The sequence below is a fragment of the Castanea sativa genome, chromosome 1 (genome assembly GCF_040712315.1).
Source record: "Castanea sativa cultivar Marrone di Chiusa Pesio chromosome 1, ASM4071231v1".
Classification (NCBI taxonomy): Eukaryota; Viridiplantae; Streptophyta; class Magnoliopsida; order Fagales; family Fagaceae; genus Castanea; species Castanea sativa.
Window position 1 is genome coordinate 9,798,346 of NC_134013.1, and position 12,455 is coordinate 9,810,800.

A 12,455-nucleotide genomic window follows, 5' to 3' on the forward strand; every position below is an offset into this window, starting at 1 on the left:
TAGACAAGTAGGTCCAATCCACATATGCCAAAAGCCCAACCCAATGTCCAACTCATGAGCATATAAACTCATATATTATCTATTTTCTTTCCTATGTGGGACTCAGGATTTTTACCACTTTTAATAACATCTTTAAGTAAATATAGAAATATCAATTTCTTATTCCCTCCATGCTATTTTTCCAACACATAACTCACAAGACTAGGGAAGCTACAAGTGTAAAGTATTTTGGTTTTATTCTTTCTAGACCAAGAAATTTTGTTGGATCCAAAATACAGCAAACCTAATCAAGTGTGGATTTATTGGGTAGGGAGGTAAGGTTGACTTGGTATGTCTCCATACAATTGTAGTGAATAGACATTTAAAGAGGATATGTACCAACAACTTAGGTTGTTGTTTGTAGAGAAAGCAGTTCGTGTCTTTGATTTGAATTCGATGTTTGATAAATTATTTCGTAAGTTTGTCTTAATCAATTTTATAAAGGAATAATTTGAGTATTTCATTGGCTTTTGGGCTTCATAGCTTATTCCAATAAATAGAATTGAGAGGACGAAAGTTGATGAATTTGGAACTTTGGTCAACTCATTAAGCTGAGAAATTCCCACTTTGTTGGAAAACATATGATGCTGTACTCTACAAATGGATGAGGGTATATGAATTTGCTAAATGAAGTTCACATATTAGGGATGGAATATGTATTGTGTAGTAATTCATGATTTCATTAATTACTTTACAGGGAGATGAGTTCAGCATCTTGTTGAACAACTGGCAAATGGGTGGTGTGAGGGGAGTAGATTCAATTTTGGGTTAAGGCCCAAAGGGCTTGAAAGCTCGCACTAAAAAGGACGGGCTAGGCCCACCTCTATGAATCATAAAGGGAAGTGTCTCTCAGATGATTCCCAAGGAGTTTAGGATATGCCATCAACATTAAAACTCTCATCCAAGGAAACAAACATGGGTGACCTCGGATAATACAAAGGAGTAATCCCGAAAAACCAATTTCCTTTTCGTAGTCCGAAGCACTATTCTCCCTAAGTAAACATCGGGAAACTCCCTGAGAGGATAAAGATTACAGAGATTGCCACCTCCACATTAATGAGAGGTTCTCCACCTAATCTTTGCCACATTAAATGCGTGTGAGGGCATCTCTAACAAGTTCTCTAAACCCAAAATTTGGAGAGTAAACCCACATAATGTTGCTCCAACAGTCTCTATAAATCACTGTTCATTAGCCAAATTTTTTTTGCTAATGAACAGTGGTTCTCTTGTTATGATGAACTATTGTTCATTAGCAAAACAAATTATGAGAATAAAAAATTCAACCAATCAATTAAAATATTCAATTTTTGCTTAATATTCACAACTGCTACAAACTCATCCCAAATTCTTTCTCTCTCTCAATCATTTTTGAACTCAAGAGGGAGACACAATCAAAACAAAGAGAAGATACACTCTTTCATAAAAAATAAAACTAATCAAACTAGAACAAAAAAAAAAAAAATTAGAACGCCGATCTGACCCATATGGTGATTAAGCTGTATGTTCATTAGAAGTGGAGAGGAGGACGAGTGATGATGGAGCAAACAAAGCGGCATGCATGAACGCCAATTTAAAAGGCCAACTCTCTCTAGCCTTTGTTCTCCGCTGGTGATCTACGTGTGTATGAGAAAGAGAATTTGTTTGTGTGAGATAGAGGGAGAGAGATTTGTGTGTGTGTGTGTGTGTGTAAGAGAGAGAGAAAGAAAGAGAAAGAGGGAGAACTGGAGATATGTTCTGGAGATGAAGGAGTTGTTTGGCAAGGTTGTTTGAACAATAGTTTTCGTTATTTAAACAACACAACACACATTTCTACAACATTTTTTCACCCACACGAATTTCCACAACACTTAAACAATGTTACTAGAACAACATTACCAAATGGACCCCAAGAATTAGAAAAACAAAAAGTAAAACAAAAGTGAAGATAGAGATAGGAGTGGGTGTACATGTGTGGAGGAGAAAAAAAAAAGAGAAAAAAAAAACGTATGGAAGAGAAAGAAAAAAAAAACTAAAGAAGGAATGGAAAAATAAGATAAAGAATAAGAAATCACTATTGAGAAATGCTACCTCATTATTTTCATAATAAATCTTAAGTAATAGATTTCTATTAGCTAATATTGGTGAGTAAAAAAATAATTTCAGTTGCAGGTTTAAATTAGAACTAGTAACAACTTTCCACATTAGATTTTGTTGTGAAAGTATTGCGAAAAATTTTGTGAACATAACGCTTCTCGTTGAAAAATATAATTGTTGGAAATGAACAAAGAAAGAATAAATAAAGATTAAAAAATGAATGGAGAAATAATATTTATATGAGATGAAGAAAATATAGAGAATCTGTTGGAATATGTATTTGAAAAAGTAAGTAGATAAAAGGTAAATTATCCAAACAATACAAAAATTTAGAGAAGCTACTGAAGATGCTCTGAAACAACCTAAATAGTATAAACACCCCTTAAAAGTCCTGTTTCAGAATAAAAACGAGGAGAAAGCCAATAGGAGGAGGAAAAATATCCCAAAAAGATCCAACTATGGGTAAGTCAGCTGGAGGGATAAGGGAAGGAAAAGGCCTATAAGAAAGAAAGGGGATGGCAAAAAGAAGGGATATGAGAAAAAAGTGTCCAAAAAAAGGAAGAGTTGAGAGATTTTTCTTATCTTTGAATTCCACCACCATGGGAAAAGAGTGTAATGGTTGTTGCTAATAATATTAATATAATCTTGTTTTCACAAATTAGTTGTTTGAGTTTTTCATGGTGGAGATTTCACCTCGTACATTAGATAAATAAATTGTGTTATTCGGATATTTAGGTAGAAATGTTTCTAAAAAGCGCCTCCCCGCCTTTTTAGATTGTTTTTGTCCCTAACAGTTGGCAATCTGCTTTGAAAGAGGAGTAAGATAATCTGTAAATAAGTGACGTGAGTTATGGTTTGTTTAGAGTTGCCGTTAAGTTAAATCAATTCAACTTCTAGGTCAAAATGTCATTTCATTTGAAATACTTTGCCAATTAACTAGACTTGTGTTATTATGTTAGGTAAATTATATATTTATTCTTTATCTTTTACACTATATCTCAATTTGGCCCATAAATTTTCAATCGTATCAATTTAATCATTAACATTTTCATGTCATGTCAATTAGTCTTCGTCGTTATCTTTTAGAAGAAAATTGCTAACGTAACAAACAGTAAAAATAAAAAAAAATAAAAAGTTTTCGAGTAATAAACTAATTTTTTATTTTGGCCGTTTGTTATTTTAGTAATTTCGATCAAAGAGGTAATAATATGGACTAAATTGATACGGTACTGAAAATTTAGAAACTAAATTAACACAATTAAAATGTTGAAAATCAAAATAAAATATAATGTAAAAGATAATGATTAAATATGTAATTTATCCAATATAGAGAAATAATAAGTTGTTGGAAGAGTTTTGGATAATTTTTTTTTTTTTTAGGTTTATTTTTATTTCTTAAAAAAGTGACTCGATTACAAGTGATGTATTGGCTAGACATGATTGGACAGGACCACCTAATTCCTGTAGATCAATGTCAATCTAGCTTAGGAGTTGGGTAATGCGATTGTGCGAAGAATATGCTTGATTCGTTATCCATCAAAAAAAAAAAAAAATCTACCCGTTGCTTCCAACAAACTCATCTTAAATCACCGCCGTTTCTTCCCACTTGTATCACAGCCATGGATTACCGTGCCAAAAAATGGACCCCAGCGTAAGATACAAATAAAAAAATAAAAACAAAAACAAAGACAAATCCACATGTTTGTCACTGAAACTGGTCTGATCGCGACAAGATAACGAACCTCATGGCCGAGAAAGTTATGCTCAGACCTAAATTCCTCGTTGACACGCTCAAATTCAAACACACAAGAAATTGAATTCCTAAGAAAAAAAAAATCCAACTCCTTAAAGAAATCGAATTCCAGAGCTCCGAAGCAAACATGTCGCAATTCTGGCTCGAAATCAATCGAGTCAGTGAATTAGGGTTTGTGCAAACTATCCGATGAGGAAATTTCGGTGAATTAGGGTTTGTGCAAAATTACACAGCATATTATCAGTATCACATCCAAACAAGTAAGTTTCCTTATATAGATTTCAATATGTTTCCGAAATTGGAAATTTATCTTATTCTCTTCAATAAAATAAAAAATCTTAGTATTTTTGTTTGAACTAGGCAATGGCAACACCGGTTGAGCCACCGAATGGGGTTAGATCTCAAGGAAAACACTACTATTCGATGTGGCAAACGTTGTTTGAGATTGATACGAAGTACGTGCCCATAAAGCCGATTGGTCGTGGGGCTTATGGGATTGTGTGTTCTTCGGTGAACAGAGAGACCAATGAGAAAGTAGCGATCAAGAAAATACACAATGTGTTTGAGAATCGAGTGGATGCACTGAGAACTCTGCGTGAGCTGAAGCTTCTTCGGCATCTTCGACACGAGAATGTCATTGCTTTGAAAGATGTCATGATGCCTGTACATAGGAGAAGCTTCAAGGATGTGTATTTGGTGTCTGAGCTCATGGACACGGATCTGCATCAGATTATCAAGTCCTCACAGTCACTCAGCAATGATCACTGCCAGTATTTCCTCTTTCAGGTGTGCATTTCTGTGGTCTTGTTTTGAGAATGTTAGAATTGTTGTTGGGATTGAGAGAAAAGGGAGAAATAGTGAGCGTGACACTGCAGAAAAAGCCTTTTTAACAAGTTATAGTTTCACTATATATATATGAAATTGTTGTGTTACAATGAGCTTATTCAAGTAGAGCTATAGATTTGGTAGTAGAAAGTTCTTTAGCGTTTTGGGTGTTTGAAAAATTACACTTAATAGTGCGTTAAAGTTTTGGATTTATAATAGCATGAACAGTGAGCTGTAGGGGTCTTTTATTTTTTTGGGTCTCCTAAAAGCTCCAAATTTCAGCTTTAGCTTTGAATATGTTCATTTTTAAGCACTTCTCTGGTAGGGTGTAGAGAAACTATCCTCGGGCTAACTATAGACTAACCGTAGGATGTAGTAAAAGTTATGATGTGCTGCAGTAGTACAAGTTGTATAGGTATAAGTAAATCTAGACTGATACCTCTAAGATAGTTGTTTTGCAATTTTATCTAAAGAGGTTGGTTTTGCGATTTGAAACCATGTTGCTTTTCTAGTGTTCTTAATTCAATGATAAATGGTGCTTTTTATTGTTGCAATTGGCTCCTGAGTTTGGTAACTTCATTCATGCTTTATTGTTATATTGATAACCCTGCCTCAATAGATTGTTATAGGTCATTTGAGATCTCAGCCAAAACCATGTGATAGTGGTAATGCAAAGCTGGGTATTAGATTACAATGATGTATGTCTCTGGCATACAATTTTCCTTGCTTATTTTACTTTTGTGGGGATATAATGAGGGTTGGGAATTGCAATCAGCATGCTAGTACTTGGTACTTAGATACAGCTTGCATATCCTCTTTGGTGGTTTTATAGTTTTGAAAACATATTTTCATGTTTATCATAGGTAAGTGTCAGGAAAATATGTGAATGATTTTGAAATTCTAATGAATTTCTGGATAATGTTAAGGTTTTTTTTGATGAGATGGATAATGTTAAGTTCAATACTGACTTATTGAAAAAGAGTAGTTTCGTGCTGGATATAATGCCCATGCTACATAATAGCTGTAGGCCTCTAAAGGAAGGCATTTAAAAAGATTAACAAAAATGTTGGATAGATTTCTAGAGATAAGTATTTTCATTATTCGATCAAACATGGTTCGAGGGAAATTAACAATACGTACTCCTGTGAACATCATCAAGTTCTGAGCTACTTTCAATATCTGTTTTATGCCACCCGTAGTTAAATTTAGATTCATTTGAGTCTGTTTAGCAGTTACCTTATTTTTTTACACTGATCACCTCCACTCACTCTAAAACTGTCACTACTTTGACAATTGGTCACTATACCATTGACATCTTGTACTGTTGTTTCTGCTGCTGTTAGCATATAATGTGACCATAGAATGCCAACTTACTATAATAACTTGCTCTGTTCCTTATTATCAATCTAGCTGAAATAGGCTCAGCAGTTTTTCATTGTCTGGGTATTAATATTTGAAATATGCTGGCACGTTCAGTATTAGAAAAATCTTTAAAGTCATAGTAATCGTTGAAGTTGCTTAATCCTTTATGGCTTGTATTAATCTAATCTTCCCGGTCCAGCTGCTTCGTGGATTGAAATATCTCCACTCTGCAAACATCCTTCACCGTGACTTGAAGCCTGGGAATCTTCTCATCAATGCAAACTGTGACCTAAAAATATGTGATTTTGGGCTAGCACGTACTAGCAATGTGAAGGGCCAGTTCATGACCGAGTATGTTGTAACTCGCTGGTACCGAGCCCCAGAGCTGCTCCTCTGCTGTGACAACTATGGGACATCCATTGATGTATGGTCTGTCGGCTGCATTTTTGCTGAGCTTCTTGGCCGAAAATCAATCTTTCCTGGTACAGAATGTCTCAATCAACTTAAACTGATCATCAACATCCTTGGCTGCCAGAGAGATGAGGATCTTGAATTTATAGACAATCCAAAAGCAAAGAGATACATTAAGTCACTTCCATACTCTCCTGGGACCCCCTTTTCCCGTCTTTATCCTAATGCCCACCCCCTGGCTATTGATCTTCTGCAAAAAATGCTTGTATTTGATCCATCGAAGAGGATAAGTGTCACAGAAGCTCTTCAACATCCTTACATGTCCCCACTGTATGATCCCAGCTCCAATCCTCCCGCCCAGGTCCCCATTGATCTTGACATAGATGAAGATTTAGGGGAAAATATGATAAGGGAGATGATGTGGAAGGAAATACTCCATTACCATCCTGAAGCGGCTACATCTAATGCAGAGGTCAGTTCCTAGTCTTTTCTTGCGTGGTGTTGCTGGGAGGCCTGGGAAAGTTGTCTTGCTTTGGATGATGAAGCCTTTTTTTTGTTTTGGTTCAAGTCAATTTTATTTATGTTTTGTTTTAGTTTTAGTCAAATAATAATCTTGGGAATCACTCGTAATGCCATGCTGTTAAGGCATTATATGACTAAATTTTGTTCTTGAGCTTGTCAATGAGCTTAAAGCTCTGTTGTCTGTATTATAGGTGGCCTCTCTTTGTTGTATATAGGTGTGTTCTTGTAACATTATGGTCACAAAGCTGGTCTGCATAAACTTTTACCGTGTAATGTTAAAAACATTTCTATGCTATATGATTGTACAAATTCATGTAATCTAGTAGTAGTTTATGTTGGGTAGGGGCGTTTTATTCATTAAAAAAGAAAAAGAAAAAAAGAGATGTGTGCTGTTATGTTCTGCTCTTGTTACAGTTCCCTTTCCCTTTCTCTTATTTACAGCCATTTAGAGCTGTCATTACTTTGCTTGGAAGATGTTTTTAAAGGAGGGAATGGAATCCATATTCAATTATTCCATCCCCTCCAAAGTGTGTTGATGATCGGTGTTATATAAAACAGTGGCCGATCAAGAATTAAACCTGCACACTTGTCCTTAATAAGTTTAGAATTTAATTAAGATTCACCTAGTTCTCTTCTTAGGAAAAAAGAGGTATAAAATGCTTTGTTCCCCTGCTGGTCCCTTCTCCTCCCTTTGTGAGTTTGTGCAATTCCAAGGAAGAAAGCCAGCACTTGAGCGCATGACACTGGTGAATGGTGACTGATCTCTCAATGTTGCTGCTGGATGAACAAAAGCCCGAGTCTAATTAACTGGGGTGGTTTATTGGGCTGGATTGTGAGATGCCAAAAAGTTAAGCCCAAATCGATGCTTTGGACCCTTGGGCTGGATTGTTAGATGGCCAAATCCATGGATTGTTAGATGCCACAAAGTTAAGCCCATTGGGCTGGATATTGGTTGACAACAGAACCGTATTGAACTCCTTCATTCCTTTTTTTTTTTTTTTAGAAGATATTAATTTCCTTCCAACAAAGTAGTATTGAGGACAAGGTTGTCAAAATCGAGATCTTACATAGGATCGTTAAAGGTAGGTGGGATCGTAGATCGTATGATCGGATCATGAATCGTAAGATTCTACATATTTTCATATTTAAAGCAAAAAATATATTGATAATGACTTTATATATTGAATAATCACGTAAATTATAAATTCATCCATAAAAAAACTATGATTTGTATCATATGATGTAAATTGCATGTCATACATTGTTAAGTCTATACCAATGAAAAAAATATATTTAAGTTTTGACCAAATGTATTAAAAAAGTTCAATAAATATTAAATTAGCAACCAAATACCAAAATATTTTCAAAGTTCTAAGTTTCAAGTTTGAAATCCAAAATAAGTTAGCAAATAGAAACTAAATAACTACAATATGAAATCCAAAAGCAAGATGAATATTAAGGTGAAGTGAACATTTAATTATTCCCATTCTAAGGTTTTTATAAACACCGTCCTAAATTCCAAATCATCATCATCCAAATTTATCATCTATGTAGACATTATATATTTGTATACTAGAGCTGCAAAAGATATCAAGATACAATTTCACACTTAACTATTTAAGTTATAGCACTCAGAAAAATCAATCTATCAATATACAAATACAAGCATAACTGATAAAATTATATATAAAAAAATTATTTTAGTAATATTAGAACACAAATTAGTATATTGATCAAACAAATTTAACAACATTATAACTTAAAAGGCAGTAAAGCCAACATCAAATTCTTCATTTAGAAATAATGAAGCATTCATTCATTTGGATTATAAGTGAACTAAAAACTAAAAAACATTTACTTAGGTTAACATAATTTTATAAAAATAAAATAAAAAGGCATACCATCACAACATGAAAAAATAAAAACTCTTAAAGCTTCATCAAAATAAAAAATTTATCCCATAAAAAAAAACCAAAATTTTATGTTTTTTGTAGGATCGGTAGGATCCCATTTGATCCTACACGATCCTACCATTTTTACGATCCTAGTACGATCCTAAACGTTTTGGTGAGGTGGGATCGTAAAATCGTACAATCCTACTATTCAGATCACGATTTTGACAACCATGATTGAGCACAAGATTTAAGAAGTGAATTAGTGTGCAGTTGTTTTGGTTAAAACATTGAATAATCACTTTAAAAAATTATTCATTATTTTGGACTCTCAAATTGAGGGTCTCATCACTATTTTAATTAACATAATGTACTATTATATAGAAAGAGATGGCATTATTCCCAAAATATAGAAAAATTATTGCTTTTATTTTATAATTTGATAGTCGGGATGAGAGGATTTTAAATTTTAAACATTAAAATGTCTCTATTAAAATCAACATGAGATGCCCACTACCACTAGTTGAGCTAAAGGCACTTTTGACAAAAATTAATACTCTTACTAGTAACTGGTATTGCTTTGAACTGTTCCTTAATATATCTTTACTAATCAAAAACCAAAAAAAGAAAGGAACAAAGAAAGAACAGTGAGAGAAAAATTTCATGCATGAAGGAGGCGGCTTCGTTTTGACTATCAAGTTATACCACACTAAACATATGCGGAATTGCTCTGAGGCTGGTTCAGCCATCAAACTTGGCACATTTCTCTACCAACCACAATGTGTCTTTTTACATGGAACCACACTTCCCCTTAGACTATTTAAGCGCTGAAAAGCTAAAAATGCATTTAAATTTTGTGTTAAGCATGCTTCTCTAAGACATCGGTGCCTACACTTAATTCTTAAATAATACCACTTTGAAATTTCATAAGCAGCTTAAAAAACGTATGATCTTGATAACAAGACGTTTAGGCCAAGAGAAGAAAATGTAAACAGTGATATCAGGATGAAAATTTCAATTTTGCTTTTAGTCTGAAATTTTTTCATCTCAAGTTGATATTTTTGTGTTACCTTTGCAATATAAAGAGAACGCAGTATTTGTTGTGTATAATGTATTTTATACACTTAAATCTTCTTCTTTTTCTCAACAAAAAAAAAAAAAAAAAAAAACTTCCTCTTACAAGTCCCATATTTAAATAAATTTGTGGTGTATCTTGATGACATGATTTGAGCATTTGAATTTGAATTTTGGTATTTAGGGTGCGTTTGTTTCTAGCGGCTGCATTTGCGTTTATTTCCCTTGCGTTTTTTTGGGCGGGTCCATAGCACTGTTCATGGACCAACCAAGTGCTAAAAATAGATGAATAGTAATTTGTAGTAGCAAAAAATATTTTGTTACAGCGTTTTCAGCAATAAATTTTCAATTTTCAGTAAAATAAGCGGTATCCAAACGCACACTTAAATTCCAAATATCTTATTTGGAATGTTTAAAAAAGTCAAAGATTTTAATTTGACAAATCCATCAAAGATTTTAAACCTTTAAAGTGCTTAGTTTTGAAATAATTTCTAAAATCAATAAATTTAGAATTAAGACATTTTAAACCTATTAATTTAAAATCCAGATTCAAATTTAAGTCCCAAACGCAACCTAGAGGTCAAACTCCAAAAAATAAAAAGTGTTATGGTTGTTTTAAGGTGGCATGGTCGACAAGTCCTAAGGAAACATATGAAAGTAAGTGTCGTAGTCAGTTGCATTCACCTAGCTAGGATACAAGGAAGACTCATCTGCCATGTGAATCCCGTGAGTGACACTAACACCTGGTGGTTGAGTGTGTTTCTTTTTTTTTTTCTTTTTTTCCAGGACTAGCGCCTAGTATCAATAGCTTATTAATTTAATATAACTTGTTTATCTTAACTTTTCTCTTTTTCCAACAAATTTCTTCTTGTCCATCAATCATGACCAAGGAAAGCTGTAAATTTAGGGTGTATATGGGTTGTGTTCAGTCGGGCTAAAGAGATTTTTTTACCTAACTCATCATAGTGGCTTAAAAAAATTCAACCCAACTCAACTCATATGAGTCAGGTTAAACTCATAAGTTAGACAATTTTTTTATTACTATTATTATTAAATTAGCAAAAAAAAAAAAAAAATATTTAAAAAATTCAAAAATTAGTATCAATGTAATTCCTTAAAGGTAAATAACACTAATGATTAAATAACAATAGTAATTTACTAAGATTTATGTGAACTAATTGGTTTTTATATAGGATAGGAAGAATTGGTCATTTTAAAAAAATTATTAATTATATAATATATTTTAAATATATGGGTGGGCCGGGTCTGGTTTGGCGGGTTTGAAATTTTATGACCCGAACCCAACCCGACCTGCTATCAAAAAAATTTTCGTAACTCAACCCAACCCACTAAGCCCTAAAAAACGATCCAACTCGACGGGTTGGGTTGGGTCGAGTCGGTTTTAGCGGGTTGGTTGCACACCCCTAGTTGGAATTTTAGAGTTAGATACCTATATGCATGGCAGGAACAAAAATATTCTGATTTTTTTTTTTTTTTTTGGGTTGTAAACGCTAAGATCTCATGGTATGTTATTGGCACATTGGAAGCGCCTTGTGGATGAATTAGATGCATATATTTTTTTTTTTTGGGAAGATGCGTATGTATATGTACTTGTGCATGAATTATACCTTGTGTTTTATAGCTCAATAACATAATATATTTTCATTTATTAAGACAACTAGAGTAAACCACTAGATATTAAAACTTTTCTCTCCTTAACTCTTTGGAGTGAAGTAAAAGAAACCAACTTACGTTGTCCAATGTAAGATTCAAACCTCTCCGGTTTGCTTTGCTAATTGTAGTAGGGGATTTTTCTTTTCTTTTATTTTTTTCATCCCTTTCTTTTATTTTCCTTCTTTTCTTTCTTTGATACACTTTTCAATATCAATGGATGTGGTGATGGAGGAGATGTGGAGGAAATTTAATCTATTGAAAGAAGAAAAAGGAGTTTTGGCTGTGAGCTCCCAGGATGTGTCAAACTCAAAACAACATGCAAAATTCAGTATCCTGTTCAAGTTACAAACTAGCAAGGAATTTAACAAGGAGGCATTTAAATCCACAGTCCAAAAACTTTGGCATGGGTTGCATGGTGTTATTATTAAAGATGTTGGAAACAATCTTTTTTTTGGCCATCTTTATAAGTGAGGAGGACATGGTGGAGGTTCTAAACAGAAGTCCTTGCTCCTTTGATAGGAGATTGATTTTACTTGTTAGAAATACTAAATTGAATAGTATTGTATTTCTCACAGAATGAATATACATGAGTGCCTTTATATAGAGCCATATGAGTGCAGTACAAGTAAATATGAGTGTAGTACAAGTAAGAGTGCTATACAAGTAAGAGTGCTAAACAAGTAAACTAGTTGGGTCTAAAGCCCACAACACTATATATGTTAACAGCCCCCCTCAAACTCAAGGTGGATGTGAGACCAACTTGAGGTTGTCAACCAAAGTACGAAGGCGTCCCTTAGGATGTGACTTGGTGAAGATATCTGCAAGTTGAT

At 33.7% G+C, this 12,455-nt stretch overlaps 1 protein-coding gene across 1 annotated transcript; it reads left to right on the forward strand.

Moving 5' to 3' along the window:
- The first annotated feature begins 3,802 nt into the window (after nucleotides 1-3,802).
- On the forward strand, nucleotides 3,803-7,303 carry LOC142619928 (mitogen-activated protein kinase homolog NTF3). The gene is made up of 3 exons (XM_075793320.1): nucleotides 3,803-4,125; nucleotides 4,226-4,651; nucleotides 6,252-7,303. The coding sequence occupies exons 2-3, from the start codon at nucleotides 4,229-4,231 to the stop codon at nucleotides 6,945-6,947; spliced, it is 1,119 nt and encodes a 372-aa protein (XP_075649435.1). The 5' UTR covers nucleotides 3,803-4,125; nucleotides 4,226-4,228; the 3' UTR covers nucleotides 6,948-7,303.
- The last annotated feature ends 5,152 nt before the right edge of the window (nucleotides 7,304-12,455 follow it).

Excerpts from the sequence above, each read along its gene's own strand:
- LOC142619928 (XM_075793320.1), top strand. The coding sequence starts at position 4,229 with ATGGCAACACCGGTTGAGCCACCGAATGGGGTTAGATCTCAAGGAAAA. Across the intron at positions 4,652-6,251 it reads GCCAGTATTTCCTCTTTCAG|CTGCTTCGTGGATTGAAATA; the intron begins GTGTGCATTTCT and ends TTCCCGGTCCAG.